General features: G+C 38.9%; 1 protein-coding gene across 3 annotated transcripts in view; it reads left to right on the top strand.

Moving 5' to 3' along the window:
* The window catches only part of klhdc8b (kelch domain containing 8B), a 226,527-nt gene extending 216,052 nt beyond the window's left edge, over positions 1-10,475 (top strand). For all 3 annotated transcript variants that reach the window (XM_005477951.4, XM_019350175.2, XM_025901802.1), the window contains one exon: positions 130-10,475. In XM_005477951.4, coding sequence (XP_005478008.1) covers positions 130-326 — 197 coding nt within the window. In that variant the 3' untranslated portion in view covers positions 327-10,475. The remainder of the gene's footprint in view (positions 1-129) is intronic.
* Positions 10,476-19,667: the final 9,192 nt, after the last annotated feature.

Below are 19,667 nucleotides of genomic sequence, written 5' to 3'. Positions count from 1 at the left end.
TTTTATTTGAAGAAATATTGTCTGGACTGTTCAGGCAGTGGATGTTAATATACATCCTCTGAATGGTCCTACTTCCCCACATGAAGCATCACTGTCATCATTCTAATATGTCCCTTTTTCATTTTGCAGGCAACGAACCCTCGCCGCTGGGCTCGGTGGAGAGCTATAACCCGGTGAAGCGGCGCTGGGAGTACGTGGCACCCATGCCCACCGCGCGCTGCTCCTCTGCTCTTCTGCAGGTGACCAACATGCTGTTTGTAATTGGCGGAGTTTCACAGGGACCCAGTAATGCTGTGGAGGCCCTGTGCATGCAGGAAACAGTGTGACACAAAGACACACACGAACACACGAGCAAGAATATGTGCAAACTGGCACTGATATTTTTCTTCATGTGCGTGAACAGAGACACAAACACATGAAATGGATCCACAAATCCTGCTTGTACTGTTCTACCTTTATGTCCGGCTGATGGATTCGTCTTGTGCACTGGGCTGTGGGAAACTCTTTTTCACATTCGACAAACATTTTCTGACAGGAGCTGCGGAGACAGGTTGTGACATCTCTGGATGAATACAAGATTAAGGACATACAAGTGGACTGCTGTGACTGGCAAGGACAGAAAACTGACAATTCTTTTTTTTTACTCTGGGGAAATCAAAGGAAGAAAAAAATGAGCAAAAAACTAAACAAAAAACAGACACCATGTCTGAAGAAATAACACGCCTTCGAACTGTTGAGCATTTTTCTGAATAAAAGCAGGGTACTTTTCTGGATAATAAAGGAACATAGGGCCATATCTGAATCTCTTTGTTGCTCTCCCCTACTGCTGCAACAGCAAGCTCAGACACTTTTCTATGACCTTAGAAACAACACTATATTGAGTTTTAGACAGTTGAGGTTCTGAGAATACGAATGACTGTTTTGGCTTCTCACTTTTTTGGTTTGGTTTGTTTTGTTCTGTGTATATGTGTGTAAAGCAACTGCGACCTAGTGTCTCACACCACTAGCAACTCATGCAGCTGCAAGCCCATCTACTTTCTACAATCAGTCAACTACTGATGGATGTTGAGTCAGCCACTGTGTTTCCTTCATTTCAGTTGAAAAACTGGCTGTGATTGAGCTTATTATCACCTCAATATGCTTCACATCTGTCCACCTGTGCATCACATCAACCATTTCCAGAGCTACTTTACATTGTACTACGCAGATGTAGTTGCTGGCAGAGTAAATGTAGGGCTTTTCAAATGTGCTGCACAGAAGCATCCAGCAGATAACTAGCAGATTCTTATTTTAACTTCATATCAGTCAGATACACTTGGAAGAGGATTTTACAATTGTGATTCTAGCAGTTTTGTCACATTCTAGGTATAAACATGTGAGGACATTTATGTATTTAGTTAAAACCATACACTATTTAAGAATTAGGGTTGACATGAGTATTGTTGGACAGTTTAATGGTTTTCTATGGAAAGAAAAGTGATTTGAAATATGATGTTTGGGCCTGACAGAGCTAACATTATCATAGTTCTTTCTTCGCCACATGAGCATAGATGTCAAAGTTGTCTATTTAAAGGTGTTTCTGGCAAAAAAAAAAAAATCTGTCTTGTGAATATAAAATATTCATGTCTGTATGGCTAAAAGGAAAGGAGACTAAAAAGTTTATCGCTTGCAGAGGAAGCAAAACTGAAAAAGTTCACAGAAAGTTTCTGCAGCACCGTCTTTTTTCTGCTCTTAGTCTGCATTTTCAGTAGGATCCAAACAATATTTGGGGTTTTTTTTGCTTAAAAAACATAAAATATGCTACTTCTCACATTATGTCGATTACATGAAATACAATTAGTGTATTTAGTTATCAGTGTTGGGCAAAAATAGTTAGAAAGCTGTACAAATATAATGTGTAAATGTGTTTTTACCAGTGGCTAATGTTAGCTAGCCTACAATCTGTTAGCTAACTTGCAAACTGGCTTGCAAGTTAGCTAACAGATTAAAGCCATTAACGATGATATGTGTGCTTATAAGTTGATCTTGGTCTGCCTTCCAGTGGAGGCTTTCCTTTAGTGCGTTCTGGCATAGGTCCGATAGCAAGCTAGCAAGCTAGATTTTTTGCGCAAAAAAAGCAAATGAAAAAGAAGCCTAAAAGTGCCTGAAGCTGCAGCTCCTCTGATGGCCAAAGGTGTGTCAGTCCCTATAGAGTCCTATGTTAAAATGCCAGAAAGCAGAAATAAACATAATTACAGCCTTGTACAAAAATAAAAGATATTTTAGTCCACATAGCTTAATGACAGCTTTACTGTTGGCCGATTTTAAACTCACCAGTTTGAGTTAGATTAAGGCTTCAGGATTAAGGGAGAGGCTCTCTGATTGATATCTTCTTGTTCAGCATTAGGATGTACTAAAGGTAACTCTATTTTTTCAAGTATTTGGTTTTAAAATTGTTTTTCAAAAACCAAACTTATCACTGTATTTAATGTCACTTTGAATTACAAATTATTTACTAATGCAGCAGGCTAACCAAGCTAACCAAGTTAGCAGAGGTTCGTTAGCTGATACTTTCCAACTTCAAAAAACAAAACACACAAGAAAAACAAAAACACCCTTCATTATTTTAGCTTTTACCAAAATGGCTAACATTAGGCTTAACACACAGTTAACAAATAGATAATTTCAAAATGGTAACACCCGTCTCTTATTTGCCTTCTACGTTATAAAAGAAAAGCACATTAATGGCTGACCAGTATCTTCTAGGACTGGTAGGTTCCAATTATTCTTGGACTCACTGGAATCCACTGTAAGTGCCGTGATTTCAACATCTGTAGCTGCTACAGACGTTTCCAAGCCACCTTTCCACAATGCAGTAACCTCATCAAGTCACAGTGAAAAAGACAGATTTTAGATTGTTTGGGCAAAGGTGAGGCTTTAGGTAAAAGAGTTAATGGAGAAAGCTGCAGTACACAATGTTTTGTGACAGATGCGCTGACCTGCGGACAAGAGAGAGTTTGGGCAAGAAAGCAAAGGAAGTGTGTCACTGTGCAGCATGTAGTCTCTGCTGGTCTTTGTGTATTCTGCTGAACCATGTTCTCCCATAATGGTGGCATTTCTGAATATGCAAACACAGATCCAGTCAGCAGCTTTTACTGTATTCATTTACTGTAACACAGCACTCTTTTAAGGCTTAGCAGGTTTGGTACTGAGGCTTTTGAGCTCGGGTCTAAATTATAAACTTTTCTATTATAGCCATATAGCAGGAACAGTAGGGAAGACACTAGAAACATTAGTACTTACTAACATTAGTACTTACTAACATTAGTAGAGACACTAATACACAAAAATGGTTCATATAACCCAACGACTATAATGAAATGGTTTAACATTTAAAGATGATATTGATCACTTACATCCAGACCATTTGAAATAACTGAAATATTGACTTAAGCTGCAGAAAAACTTGGAGACACACAGGAATACAGGAAGAAAGAGCCGTCTCTGGCCTCCAGAATACGTTTTTTATTCATACTAACACATACACGAACACACACACACACACACACACATACGTCTTCTTCATTGTCTTTCCCCCCGCTTCATATGTTTTCTGGCCCACACCCTGGTGCACCGTGCTAACAGACTCAGACATGTATTGCTGTGAGAGAGCACTGCAGCCACATGGGCTCAGATGAGATGCCAGCTGACAGTCAGTTATTTTAGGCGCTGCACTGTGTGCACCTAATTGAGTACGTTAGATACAAGTCAGAAGCTCACATATGCATGTGTGCACACACACAGAAAACACACCACACACACACACCTGCTTGTACACAGAGCCAAGCAAGCGTGAATGCATGCACGTTCCATCAGGATACATTTGTTTGGACGTTTGGACATTCTTTTCTCAACAGCTCGGTTGTTTCAGGACTCCGTATGGATGCTTGGCCATATCGTGGATGTCTTTGGAACAATGACTTTGTAGAATAGAGGAATTCGTAGAATTGGTAAAACGTGTATATTTACTTGCATGTAATCTGCCCACATAGTACATAGATGGCCTAAATTGAGGTCATAATTTCTCCAATTGGCCGTCTCACTTGTTTTTTTTTTTTTTTTTAATGTCTCCAGCTGTTTGGTTTTTTTGCACTTCTTCGTCTTTTTACACTACGCACCCATACTCATGGCTGCAGTAGGAGAAGTAACAATTAGCTGTCTTGACAGTTTACACAATAATCTTAACAAGGCTCAGGGAACATATGTGTACGTATTGTAATACTGCAGTACGCCACTGAGAAGAACTGACAGTGAGACTGGCCCTATGATGGTTAATGGACATAAGCAGAGTTAATTTGGTTCGTACTTTAGCTTGGGGGCGGCTGACACACAGCAACATTTGGAGGTGTTTTTCTGGCAACCTGCACAAGCTCTTGAGGAGCTATCAGTGCTTTTTATGTGGAAACAGCTGTTTGCTGCAGGTGGTAAGAAGGTGGAAAACAGCAGAAAGACAATCTGCTGAAAGAACCCCCTATTTAAAAAACTAAAGCTAATTTATTGTACTTACATACCGTAATTTAACAAACATCTGTTTAACAAATCATATCTCTTCACAGTCTGTACAGTATGCGTCACCATGTGTCCTTAAACCCCTAATTCAAATAGGGAAAAAGCCTCAGGAAGAAGACCACAGGAGGGGCTTCTGTTCCACCACAGGCAGATGTGAACCTGAAAAATTTAAAGTAAGGACAATCAGAACCCAGGATGGGTTTGCCACTACAGGTGAAAGCTCACATTTCACAGCTATTTAGCTGCTAATAACAAATATATATCTTACAGTAGTTCATTTTTTAAACTTACATTTTTTTCCAGTGGCAACTGAGCAACATTAGCATGCATTTGATGTTTTTTTTAAATAAGTGCAAATTTCATCCTCCTTTTGTGTCTGATTTGGTCTCCACACATCCAAAGCTAAAACGGCCACAGAATATTTCACTTTTTTAATGGAGTTTAAACAGTCCAGGCAGAGATTAAAGGGGCTAAGGGTTTTTAGTCAGCTTGGTGTCCTGCAATCATGTTCATGTGTAGCTGTTCATGTGTATCTGCTTGTGGGAATGCTTGTTATTATGCCTGTGTGGGTGCATGCAAACTTTTTTTTTGACACCATGACACATTCACCATCTATTATTGCTTTCTGGAGGTTGTACAATGCAAGCTTCCTGTCGCTGCAGCTATTGGATCCAGTTTACCTGCCACACTGCAGTCTCCCGAGATATTCTGGGACTTTTCTAGAGCTAGCTCTCTCTTTTGGCCTGCAGTCTCTACTGGCATTTTAATAATAATGATAAAAAAAATCTCCCACCTCTCTGACCTTATCATGGTATGATGGATATACTGAGAAGACGTCTCATAAGTCTAGAATTTGTCCTTCGGTGTGAAAGTCTGTCTCTCTGGCTCTTGATGTGATGTATGTGCTAGGCTGTGTACTCACTGCAGTAAAATCCCTCTGCAGCGTCTGACAGCAGGTTGAGAAACAGAACAAAAGAGCAGGATGCTCCAGTACAGGTAGCAGCTAATTACGTGCTGTTCTGTTTTAGAAGACCACGAGCAGATGATGCACAAGCATATGTAAATGTCTATGTAAATGTGTTCTAGCAATACAGGTTGAAAGACAAAATGTATTGTGATCCTGCTTCCCATGACAGCAGCATTAATATGGTTTTAACTGGTAAGAGTTTCTACACGAAATGGCTCAAAAATCTTCAGAATCTGAGGCGTGAAGCAATTTTACAACCAAGTGCCCGACCATATGACAATAATCATCCTACATTACAGAGCGCTGCTGACAGAGAACTAATGCAAAACATTTTCAAGCAACAGATAAGACTCCCAGGCCCCTCCCCCAACAAATAAAAAAGAAAAAGTTGCCTTGTGTGTCATTACCTCTTAAAATTGCAGATACAGTACGTACCGTCTTCTTCACGACACATTCAGGGCCATGTTTTGGTATAGGCAGCCTTGTGCCTTGCTTCACAAAAATAAGGCCAACAGACTCAGGTTGGGACAAAACGACAGGGGTGCATTTTTAGCACAGTGCAAAGACGAGGGGTGGGAAATGCTCAAGTTACAGTGTTTCAGTTTGAATCCAACCAGAACTGTGTAGTTTTTTCAACAATGAAAAGCTTCTTTTTTTTCTTTTCTTTTTTGTTGTGCGGGCAGCTTCAGCATGGATTCCCGGTTGCCTGGGCAACAGGGAACAGTGTCAACACCCGCAGGTAGCATAAATGTGTTCCCTTTTACATTAGCATAGCATAGCCATGACTTCTTTTTATTCTTTGTGTCTTTGGAGCTGAACAAAAAACCCCAAAACAAAACCCAAAAAAAGCAAAAACAAAAGAAAGAAAGAAAGAAAAAACAAACATGTCTTTGATTAAGTGATCAAGATTAAATATGAGTATTTTTTGTTGTTAATTGTTCATATTTGTTCATTATTTTGGCCTCCAGTTGTTTGTGTTGTGGATTGAGGTCGTGAGGTGACAGATGTGTTGTAGTGTTGTCCAGATCTGAGCTGGGTTCCCCAAAGTGTTTGTCACTGGTTTGGTGTTCTTGCAAAGCTTTGCTTGGGCTGACAATATATTTTAATAGACATACATAGACTAAAAAAATATCTCTTTATTTTTTACCATGTGGGTCAGATGAGATGTGTAGAAGCAGACTTTGTATATTTCTGACAAGGATACTGTGTTTGTTGGAATATAAAAGCCTACAAAGGTTATGAGTACTATTTTATGAGTACTTCAATTTCTTGAGAGGGTTTCAGCAAAATGTAGAAAACATTCTGTGACTGAAACAAGACGCTTCTACTGTCACCATCTCGGAGACCACTGGCCTTTCAGTGCGTCTGTCATTTTCACTGCTCGGCATCAAAGTAGAAACTAGTTTGTACAGACATTTTGGGAAACACAAACCCAGAATCCACTCTCCTGTTCTGATCTCTCTCTCTTTCTCTGTACTGTGCTGTTTCCCTACAGTGATTGACAAAACCTGGTAAACTGCTTTGTGGTCTCAGTATTGCCATGTGCTCTGTATTTGCAAATGTGATTTGGGAGGCCTACTGAAAGTTACCGAATGTGCTGAATGTGATAAGACAGAAGATGAGACGTGGGGACGGGAGCTTTCTACACTCTCCCAGGCATAAGTGGGAATGTGCAACAGTTAAATAGAACCTTGTTTATGCTATACTGCTTTACACTTACAATGACAGTGTAAACATGTAGTCGTAGAATCACACCATACATAAAAACTATGCACTTACATGGCTTCACCCTCAAGTGACACTAACACTAGCTAGATTCAGATATGAGTCCAGTTTAGCAACAATTAAATTCAATGTCACAACTGTAAAAATACAAATATAATAGAGAAGTTTTACATCATAATATAGAGTACTGTTTTATTAATTCAGGTTCACTGACTGAGTTATAACATATTGATGTTGTTTGATCCAAATCCAGCCGTAACATTCAGCGCAATCATTTAGGACTGCTGATAAGTATTTCAAGTGTTTAGCCTATGGCACCACATATTCACCCTTAAACACACTTCTTTATACGGTTGCTTGTTTCTTACATCCTCGGCTGCAGCTTTTCAGCTGCCAGCCACACATACATGACAACAACAAGAAAACTCCTCGGGTCCCGGCACGTTTAATAGGGGAGGCGTGATGAGCTTATCGAGCTCAGGTGTGTCTGCCTCCCCCGCCATGAACCACGCCCCGCCACACTCTATTTTACACATTGAATTCTTTCTCTCATAACGACAGTGCATGAAAAACGCTTTGAAGTTAACAGTCAAAATAATATATTGGAAACCAGCAAGTCATTTAAATGGTTGCCATTAAAAACTACGTTTATATAAATTAAGGGAACACTGGGATCTCACATCAGATGATGATGAGACGATGAAAAATGCTTTGTCTCATATTTGAGTAATTATTTTGTAAATATTTTGTCAATAATTATAATTATGTGTGTGTGTGTGTGTGTGTGTGCATGTGTGTCTGAGAATGACATATTCATAAAATTAATACTCTTTACAGATATACTTGGCGTTGATAACAAACACGATGTAGACATAAGGTTATAATTTATCAATAATGGTCTGAGGAAACCAAAATCAACCCCTTGAGAGCTCCCAAAAATTGAAATTGTTAAAATTGTTGTGTTAAGAGTGTTCCCTTAATTTTTTTGAGAATTGTTTATAAAAATAAGGCCTCGCTTAGTGCCGTCCTAGTGGCAGCCTGTTCTAGCAGCTCCCTGTCTCGGATATATATATGTATATATGTATATATATAAATTGAAAACACATTTAGGCATTTAGCACATTTTAGAAAAGGTTTAACTTACCCCAATGATTTGAGTCAAGCCAAGTGACCTAACTGCCAGAAATTAAATTTTACATCAATTCCTAACGTCAAACTTGAAATCATGCCCTGGTGTCTTGCTAAATTTCAACCAACATTTAACATTTACTAGAAAACAGATTACTTCATTTTCATTAGCTAGTGGGGACAACCTGTAACTGTTTTTATAATTATAAATTATGATGAATTAAAAAACATTTTATTCAAAATTGGCTGTTGCTAATGGTTTAACAGTTCAGAGAACTGTTCATTAATTAGTTAATATTTAAATGAGAAGCTAGAGCTCGAGTTGGCTAACTTAGCTCAACATAAAGACTGGAAGTCAGGGATAATGACTAGCTTGGGTCTTTCTGATTATTGGTGGCTACAAAGGAAAGCTTATTTAATTTTACTTTTTAACAAATAGTACATCATGTACTGTAAATAATGTCTATCCATAATATTTCTGCCCTTTGCCAAGTAATAGTTTAAGGTCACCCCTAACTGTATTTGAACCTTTCTGTTCTGGTACGAGTCAAACAAAAGTTTCTCAGAATGTTAAACTAAAGACAGACAGTCTTTGTTTCTACTCTTTATGCTAAGCTCAGCTCTCTGGCTTTAGTGCCACTGTACACAAAGTGGTATTGATACTCATATCAAACATACATTTTATTTATTTGCTCACTCTGACTGGACTCATACCTCTGACTGGGTTAGCCTCTTAGATACATTAGAAACAACCATAGCTAGTCACTTGAGGGTTAAGTGTCACACAAGAGGCAGCATGTTGTATTGTGATAAAGCTAATGCCAGGTGCTTATTCTGCACCACACATGTACAAAGTTATTAAGAAATAATTTCTTCTACTTGATAATCCCTCTAACATCAAACAAGATTAAGCTACTGCCTGTTTACAGGAGGAGGAGTGTTTCCTTTTCATTCACCGCTCACACAGAAAGATAGAGGGCATACACCGGCATTACTTTTGTTGTTATAATTCTGGTTATAATGATGAAGTAATCTTGGTGGTATTCATTGTTGTGGTTGTTGTTGTCACTGTAATAGGTAAATGTGACATTGCAATGTATTTTAAAGTAATGGTTGGGATAAAAAACAAAGTGAATGAGATTGTACTAAAGAAGTACGAGGCTGAATTAGCTTAGGAGTGATAGGATTGTGGATGTACACAGGGAAAGGCTGCCTCCCCTCACCAAAGCCTGCCAGACACATTCTTACACCACCAGATAAAATCAGTGGGTTTTAAAAATGATAACAAGGATTAACAATGGGTTAGAGCACAATCCATCCATCCTATTAACAGCTGCATGACTTTGGCTAATAACTCAATAATGACAGATTACATACAATAAGCTTTCCCATCTTTCTGAGAGGAACAATAATACAACCAGAGTGACTTTGACTTTTCCTTCATTCCTAATTCATGCTTTGATGATGAAGGCTAAAAAGAATAATTAAAAAGTTGGAGCCATTCAGTGATATGAGCAGATATGGTTTTGGCTCTTGTATCACAAGTGTTGTTACACAATCATTGGTCAATGATTTGTTAATCACAAGTCAAACCAAACCACTGAACCCTGTTTATCTTCTTTTCTGACTCAAATTTACAAAAAACACTTAATTATGAATTTAGGATGAATTGAAACTGGCGACCAAAGCTGCCGCCTCATGCTGGCCATTAGGAAAAATGCAGGTTTAAGGCATTTCTACACTGGCTTCAGTTTTCAGACCTTCTTTTATATGTAGTTTACCAGTATTTACATTTTGAATTACATCAACGGATAACAGTTTGCACCACACGCCTGTTCTGCATGCACTATGGGTGTATCTTTGTTCAATCTAAATGATCATTTTGCTGCTATATCTTTAACATTCAGCATTATTTGGGTGTCTTGATTTGACGTGCTGTACATGTAGCTGTAGCCAAAGTAAATGTGACTGGCAGGCTTTGGTTTTCAGACCGAGTAGTGGCTGTGAATCCAGTGCAGTAGTTCAGTGCCTATACTAAATGTGAGGTAGTGCCTCGACTATGAATCCTGTTCTATAATAAACTATTTTGACTTGCTGTCTGATTCCATACATCCTGTGTACCTTTTTTTCCCCCTTCACCTCCCTGTCGGACTCCAGCTCTAAGATAATGGTGTTCATTTATCTCCATGTGCCTGTTTCACTGGCTGTCTCTTAAGAGGCACATTGGGAGCTGTCGTCAGAAAAAATGTCACCTTATTCATAATAGATGAAGCTGACTTCAAAGCCCACTTCAAATGCAGCTTGTTCATGAAGCGCTTCTACAGAGTGTGTAGAATACAAAAAAAATGACTTTTCTCACAGTGATACTAGATGTCTGACTTCAAGGTCAGGTGCTTCACCACATCAACCTCATTCCTTCAAACTATCGTCACATTGAATCAACGTCACAGTAAATACAAGGTGGAGTCCTCAGGAAATAGCTATTCAATTCAGTTCAATTCAATTTTATTTATATAGCGCCAAATCACAACAAAAGTCGCCTCAAGGCGCTTCATAAGTACAGAGAAAAACCCAACAATCATATGACCCCCTATGAGCAAGCACTTTGGCGACAGTGGGAAGGAAAAACTCCCTTTTAACAGGAAGAAACCTCCGGCAGAACCAGGCTCAGGGAGGGGCGGGGCCATCTGCTGAGACTGGTTGGGGTGAAAGAAGGAAAACAGGATAAAGACATGCTGTGGAAGAGAGACAGAGATTAATAACAGATATGATTCGATGCAGAGAGGTCTATTAACACATAGTGAGTGAAAAAGGTGACTGGAAAGGAAAAACTCAATGCATCATGGGAATCCCCGGCAGCCTACGTCTATTGCAGCATAACTAAGGGAGGATTCAGGGTCACTTGGTCCAGCCCTAACTATATGCTTTATCAAAAAGGAAAGTTTTAAACCTAATCTTGAAAGTAGAGATAGTGTCTGTCTCCCGAATCCAAACTGGAAGCTGGTTCCACAGAAGAGGGGCCTGAAAACTGAAGGCTCTGCCTCCCATTCTACTTTTAAATACTCTAGGAACAACAAGTAAGCCTGCAGAGCGAGAGTGAAGTGCTCTAATAGGGTGATATGGCACTACAAGGTCATTAAGATCAGATGGGGCCTGATTATTTAAGACCTTGTATGTGAGGAGCAGGATTTTGAATTCAATTCTGGATTTAACAGGAAGCCAATGAAGGGAAGCCAATACAGGAGAAATATGCTCTCTCTTTCTAGTCCCTGTCAGGACTCTTGCTGCAGCATTTTGGATCAGCTGAAGACTTTTCAGGGAGTTTTTAGGACATCCTGATAATAATGAATTACAGTAGTCCAGCCTGGAAGTAATAAATGCATGAACTAGTTTTTCAGCGTCACTAAGCGACAGGATATTTCTAACTTTAGAGATGTTGCGCAAGTGGAAGAAAGCAGTCTTACATATTTGTTTAATATGTGCGTTGAAGGACATGTCCTGGTCAAAAATGACTCCAAGGCTCCTCACAGCATTATTGGAGGCCAAGGTAATGCCATCCAGAGTAAGAATCTGGTTAGATACCATATTTCTAAGATTTTCAGGGCTGAGTACAATAACCTCAGTTTTATCTGAATTAAGAAGCAGAAAGTTAGCTATGAAGTTATAATTGAGATGATGCTTTCACCGCATGTTTTATGTCTTTAGTTGATTACAAAGCATTTCAGCATGTTAAGTAGCAAGTAATTGGCTGCACCGTGACTTGGATGAGCGTCACTTTATCATACTAATTGAAGTTTGAGGTTATATAAATGCTTGTGCATATATGGGGGTTTTGAAGTGAAAAATGTTGGAGTGAAAACATGCTTAGAGGCGTTAATGGCTGTTTGCTGCAAATAGTGCAGTTTACAGTGATAACAACTCCGATATCCACTCACAACTTTTGAAACTGCAGGTCCTTGAATTTATACCAACGTAATTTGAAAGCTGCTTTTCATATCTGACTTTTTTTTCCTTTTCATTTTTTTATGCCTGCTGAAATGACTGAATTGGCTTTTGGTATTAAAAAGAAATCCTGCACTTGAAAACAAAACACAGGCATTAATTCACTTTGTTGGTAGCTGTGACTCAGGTAGAAGAGTGGGTAGACCACGATTAGAAGGTTGTCGCATTGATCCCTGAGTCCTCCTAAGTCCCGATACTTCCATTGGAGTGTGGCTGTTAGAAAGCACTTAGGCACAGATAAAAGTGCCTTACTGGTGAGTGATATTTCTGGGAGAAAGTGCTTTGAGTGCTCAGGTGAGTCGAAAGGTGCTATATCAAACACAACAACAAGTCAGGTATCAATTTTTTTACTTTATGATCACTTAAGAAAGAAACAGTTTCTTAAGTGAAGTTTGTTTTACATTTTTTCAACATATTCATTCAGTGGTAATCTTTATGTTTTTGAGTTTCTTTTTTAGTGACATGATCTTTGGTTTTGATGCTGAGGAGGTTAGACATTAAATTTCAGATAATCTGAACACTGAGGATCAAACATCACCTTTCTTCTGTAGCCAGCTGGGGTTTTTTTTTTTTCACAAGTTAAAGCTACAGTGAATTGGCAGAGCTACACTGTAACAAGTTTTAAGTATAATTAGTATGTATATGTTAGACAAGCTGTGGTTAAGGGTAGCTCAGTATCCCCCACTGTGATATGTCTTTTTAAAGCTGTAGTCTAGTCTCTCAGTCCCATGCTTTGCTAATGCAGCATTGGGAAGCATCATACTCAGTGCAAAATAAACCAGTGAAGCAGCATGGGTCACAAAGTCATTTACTTCTTGTTTATTCTGTGATTAGTGTTTATTTTATGGGAAAGTATATAATGTGGTATCTTTTTACATTCCAACAATGTTATATTTATACTCTTGTGTGATTCTAGAAAGCAGGTCTTTTGCTGGCTCCAGAAGAAAAGGATAAACAGCAGTGCATTCCAGACTCTTCGACACATTCCAGCTCCGTCTCATTCTTGGAGTGTCAAATGCTGCTGTTTTGTCAGAGCTCTCTCACGGATGAGCACAGTGTGTCCTTTGCAATCAGTGTTGTGCTGCTCTGGGTTAGGGTGACAGTGAGACAGCGCTCAATTTTAACTCATGATATACAGAAGCACTCACTTCTATTACACTTAAACCATTTTTTTCATTTTGCAGGTTTAGTGTTTTAAAGTATTGAAGTATTTTAGTCGAACCCATAATTTCTTTAAAGCTTACCGAATAGTTTTCAGTGCTTAATCCTAACAACATGAACCACAACTAAAATTCTAATGAAACACAAAAGGCAGTATAAAAAAGTCCCAAATGAGACACGAGACCCTTATCTTACAAACCAGGATCCTGTCAAAACATGTAATAGATATGCTGGTTTACCATTCTTTGGAGAGGCGAAGCGTGAAATTGACACACATGCAGAAGTTGTAGTAAGCTGCAGTACCAGCAGAGGGAGACATTTTATTTCAAGCCAGGATTAAGCTAATCACAGGAATGCGTTTAAACAGACATTACTAACACATTTGCATGTAAATACATACATACATGTAAATACATATACGCGACCTAGCTTAATTTTTTCTGACATAGAATGTCCTTCATACCCAAACAAATCAACTTTTGGAGATACAATGACAATAAAGTTCTTCTTTATCTTATCTTATCTTTATAAAGTTCATCCTGCTAATGTAGACAGTCCTGCAAAGTGAATCATCATGTGTGTTATATTGCAGGAAAAAGCACATTTATTACCGTTTGACACCCTAACGCCCTCCTAATGTGCAACACATCATCCTAGGATGACAGTGTTACATTCTCACTTCCATCTTATATACTGATTCCCGGTCAAGATGGCATGACTTCAAATTTCAATACACTGGGAATCTTTTAAAACACTGTGCTGTTGGATTTAGGCAGAAAACCCCCCCTGACATGATTAGATAAAAAATCTGTGGTTCAGGATAAAATTTAACACTTACCTTAGAGTTGTTACAAAGCAAACAAAGCTTGGTAGTGGGGTTAGCCTCTCTCCACTCCTTGTGGACGTCTCTCATCTGCAACAAGTTGCCACTTGTCAGCACTGATAAAAAGAGACAAATTAACAATTTATGAATTCAGCTTTTTTAAGGTGTGGACCAAAAAGAAAATTCTTCCCAGCTATATGAAGCTACGGTCAGTGTTTTGATCAAATGAATGCTCTCCAGGCACAAAGGTACATTTCCAAGATTAGATATAGATTTTTCTAAGCAATCACAGTCTTTTGGAAGTGATCAAGCCAGATAACACCTGGTCACAGAAAGAGATGCATCAATTAAAAAACAACTTTTAATTTTGTGTGTGTGTGTGTGTGTGTGTGTGTGTGTGTGTGTTTTGAGGGTTTTTAAAAAAAATTTTTTTTTAAATTTTTGTTGTTTTTGTTATTATTTATTATTTGTTCTAGTAAAACAGAGAAGTGTATACCACCCTTAAACATCTAGCTGCCACAAATGTAATACTTCACAAACATGTATAACTGCCATAGGTAAATACCAGTGACTGTATGTAAAAGATGGATGTGGCTGAAAAGTAAATTGAATGCTGAAGTGCCTCAAACCTGCATTCTTTCCCATGACCAGCAGGGGGCAACTCCTGTGTTTGCAAAAAGAAGCCCCAGTTTGTGAGAAAACAGCTATTTGCTCACTGCTCTGTGACCTCAGTAAATACCCTGTTGGTAGGTTTATGATCCCAATCACTAGTTCAGATCTTATTGGACACAATATGATGTTTATTTTCTAAATTATGGTCCCAATTACAGATTAAAAAAAAAATAAAAGCACATAAGCAGTTATATGTTTGAAAAGTTATGAACCGATAATTGGTATCCCTCTGTTTCTCAGTCAGATACGCCTCCTTCAGATTTCAGCTGATACCTCAGTGCATCTGTGGTCACAGACCAAAGCAAACAAATGTGTCCTCAAGCAATCATGCAATCATCTACCAAATATTTGAACTCAAAGACAACATCAACCACTCCCAGAAGCAATGAATAAAGTAAATTGACATTTTCCCTCTGCCATCTTGACTACTGGGGATATACGGTTAGGTAACAGTGACAGCTGAGAGGAAAAAGTGAGAAAAGAAACGCCCCCGCAGAAACTGCTGAACCATTGTTAGCAGAAACTGACTTGAAGTGCGGGGCAATTAGACTGATGAACGCATCTCTCAGTTACTTTCAGCTGGCATGTATGAGGCGTGGAAAATTAGAGGAAATATCCGTGCAGCTCTTTGTGGCCTCGTGCGAGCTCAAGTCAAACGCAGTGCTAGGCTGTACAGTGAGAGATGCAGAAATGATTCGTGGTAATTAGCAATCAAAGATTAATGATCATCCTCTCACCTGTTTCACCCAGGAGTTCCCCGGTGTCTGGTTCGACACACATAGGTAATTGGACTTTTTCCAGTAATGTCATGTAATTGCAATGATTAAAAATGGTGTCCTAGATGCTTAAGATCTCTGCAGGGAAACTGGGGACACAGTGGGAACTCACGCCAGATATGAATTATGCTGTAGATAATGTTATCTAGGTGCAAGAACAAAAATAATGAGGTTTTGTTCTCGTGGGACATATCACATGCTGACTTTGTTAGCTGTTTGGCTACTGCGGCCTTATTATTTTTAGCTCTGCAAAAAAACAAAAAAAACAAAAACTAAACAAACACACAAATACAAACACACACAAAGCAGATAAACAGCAGGAAATCATGACTCTGGGTCTGATGAACATGCTGGCAGAGTGTGGAATTCTTTCATCCAAGACACGCTGTTATTCTTTCCCAGCAACCCACAGCATCATGAAGCTATTTGTAACATCTTTGTGGTACAAGGCCTGGCTGCTCTGCTCATACAAGCAGCATGTACAGGTCACGTAGCTCACCGATTGCACAAGGCACCCGGAAAGATACGGCTGCAGGTTCTGCATACATCAACTTAAAAACACGATATAAAATCAAATATTTGGTCATCAGGTTTGATTTGTATGCACATTTTTAATCACAACCTCTTCTGATTATTACCTCAGACACTAGAGTAGAAATACAGAGTACTGAAGTTTGGTTTTCTCTACTGTAAGTGTACCACCTGCAAGTTTAAAAAGAAGTTTTTGGCAAACACGACACATATTTGGCAAATTAGTCCAGGCAGCAAAGTCCTTCAACAAGCAAGTCTCATTACTAGGCAGTCAACTTAAAACACTTCTGGGAACTTATTTGGAGATTTATTTTGAAATGTTATTTATATTCATTGCAATTGCCGTGCTCACTGTAACAGAGAAACTGCATGTATAGAATAACCAGACAAATCTTATTTAAACAGGAAGTGATCCGAGAGCACAAACCTCCACCGAGGCAGCAAATAGGCAGTATTTACTTTTAAGGGAATGGTTTTGCATTCTGCAGAAGTTTGTTTAATTTTCAAATTTTCAAATCTGACAGTATTTGGATGCAAACTATAATGTAATCCCCATAAATCATTCCCTATATGTCTATATGTTGTCAGTACAAATATCAACAGTTAGAAACAGTTTGAAATAGCACTATATAGCATTATTGTCATTTTGACCTTCAGATCAATCTATAGGCGTTGAAGGAGAGCTCAGAGGTCAAATTTATATCAGAATCAGAATCAGAAAGACTTTATTTATCCCCAAGGGGCAATTAAGATACAACAGAGCAGCATGACGTTGACGATAGGGACAGGGCATAAACAGGCAATAAGAATGAGATAATAAATACACAGAATATACAGTATATACACAGCTTTAAAATTGCACAGTTTTAAAATTAAAGTGACTGAAATCATACTTTCCATGTGTTGACTGTATGCAACATAATATCATTGTTTCTAAGTTATAAGGCTTTGTGTCCATTTTAGACCAATAAATCATTGTGTTGACCTTGGAGACCTTGGTTGATGTAAAGCAAATTTTAATGATTTGTTAGCGTGACCCCATTTCACATTACTACAGTTGAATTCATTCAAAATTTTTCAAGCTATGGTGTTTACAGACAGAATGACACACATGCAGGCAATCGTTACCAAAAAACATGATCCCCTTGGAGATGGTCAAAAATGTGATTACTTTGCTGTGAAATGAGGTTTTCAATAGCGTTCCCTCATAAAGTTCTACTCCTTCTCTTAGCTTTGTTTTTGCAGAAATCTCCCATGGATTTCAGAATTCTTGTAAGAAGTGCAATAATATCTTTCTCTTGTAATGTCTCTGCAAGCAGTTAAAACACTAATCTAAGAGCAGTCCAGAACTTTGTAGTAAGATTTTCTTTGTAGCCATTGCCACAAAGTTTCACAAGGCAGCATGCCATCCTGGAAAACCTTTGACTGGGGACTTTATGGTAAATGGCCTGTATTTATATAGCGCTTTTCTAGTCCCTGAAGTGTCTTGCCCAAGGACACAACGACCAAGACTGTCCAAGCCGGGGCTCGAACCTGCAACCTTCCGATTACAAGGCGAACTCCCAACTCTTAAGCCACGATCGCTTTTTCTTTGAGTGTAAGCTTTTGAGAATAATTTAAGTTTAAGTCCTCTGTCACTGCACCATCCAGCTCTTCCACACATTTGTGGCTTCTTCAGACTTTATTTTCATTTTGTGGAAAAGAAGAAGTTTGCTAATCAGCAGGAGGCTGGTTTGGTGATTGGGGACGGTGATGAACAATGACTGGTGAGACTGAAAAACATTTATCTATTTAAAGTGTTGTGAGTGCATATGTTGGCTGGCTGGGACACACTGGGAAACTATCACATGCCACCTTTAAGCTGGGATGTTATACCCATTTTAAATCGAGGGCCACATTGAGTCACTTTGAGTCCGAGGGCCGGACTATTGAAACTTGTTGTTACTTTAATGATGCTTAATTACACATTTAATCCCTGATATCTGAATGTAATCTTTTTTCCGTTTTTTTTTTTTTATCATGATTTTCATCAGTTTATGATCATCAACACAATAAATGTGTAAAATCACAGAAAAAAGTTCTGGAAGCTCACTACTCAGGCTGTCCTGTATTTATAAAACAAAGTTTTTGTTGATTGATGAAAATGTTCTTTTTTTAAACCTAAATTTCTATGAAAAACAGGAACTTTTCTGTTATATAATTGTTCATCTATTCGCTGCCTTGTAGTGGGGGATGTCTTTATCAGTAGGAAAAGCTGTAAAATGTATAAATATACAGTTAAGAGTCCAAAAATGTATGCCCTCCTTCATATTTTCCAAAGGCGTCCAGCTGTCTGGATTGAAGTCCTTGCCAGGCTGATTCTGGCCCCTGGGCCTTATGTTTGACATCCCTGGTTTAGCTCTTTTGCTCCAAATGCTCTTCACAGGAACTCCACATCTGACCCCAGGCAATGAATTCAGTGCCAACACCCTCTCACTTGGACCAACCAAAACTAAATAAAAAAAGCTTTTCCATTGCTTTTCATTGTGAGGGACTGCATAGCTAATAACACACAACATTTAAACAGTTGCAGTGTAGCGGTGTCTATGTATTTAATAACACAGGGCACATCTGATGCAGGATTCAGTTTTTCAGGTAGAGCGCAGTGCAGCTCTCACTGCAGCTGCTCCTACCCTCCCCAGCCTGCAGCACCATATCTGGACTTCACAAGCAGCACTATCTTGAACCCTGCAGGTGCAGTTACAAAGAAAGCCTTACAAAACATGATCCTCTCCTCTCTGTCTCTCTCACACACACACACACACACACACACACACACACACACACACACACATAACCCCGTTCAGCTATCTTAGTGAGGACCTTCATTGACATAATGGTTTCCCTAGCCCCTTACCCTAACCTAACCCTAACCATTAAAAATGAATGCCTAACCCCAACCCCTACCCTAAACCTAACCATAACCTAATTGTAACCCTGACACTAAAACCACATTTTGAGTCTCAAAAAGGCCTTCAAACTTGTGAGGACCGGTGAGTGTGTCCTCACAAGTGACTGTTGGTTCTCACAAGTATAGTAGAACGCAGATTTCAGTCCTCACAAAGATAGCTAGACAGGAACACACACACACACCTGGGACGTTATATTATGTGTGTATATTCAGGTTTTTAGAGACATCTAACAGAGAAAGGCTGTTCAGTTATAGAATCAGGAAGCACAGGCTGCCCTCTGCTCCTCTGGCTGCTCCACAGACTCCAGATAGAAGTTGATTAAGAGTTTGCTCTCAATTTCACCAACACCCTTTATCTTTGGCTTCCATTCAGAGGCAACTGTG

The sequence above is a fragment of the Oreochromis niloticus genome, linkage group LG20, assembly GCF_001858045.2.
Source record: "Oreochromis niloticus isolate F11D_XX linkage group LG20, O_niloticus_UMD_NMBU, whole genome shotgun sequence".
In the NCBI taxonomy this organism is placed as follows: Eukaryota; Metazoa; Chordata; class Actinopteri; order Cichliformes; family Cichlidae; genus Oreochromis; species Oreochromis niloticus.
Note: the sequence above shows the minus strand (reverse complement) of the source record. Positions and strands in the feature narration are given on the sequence as shown.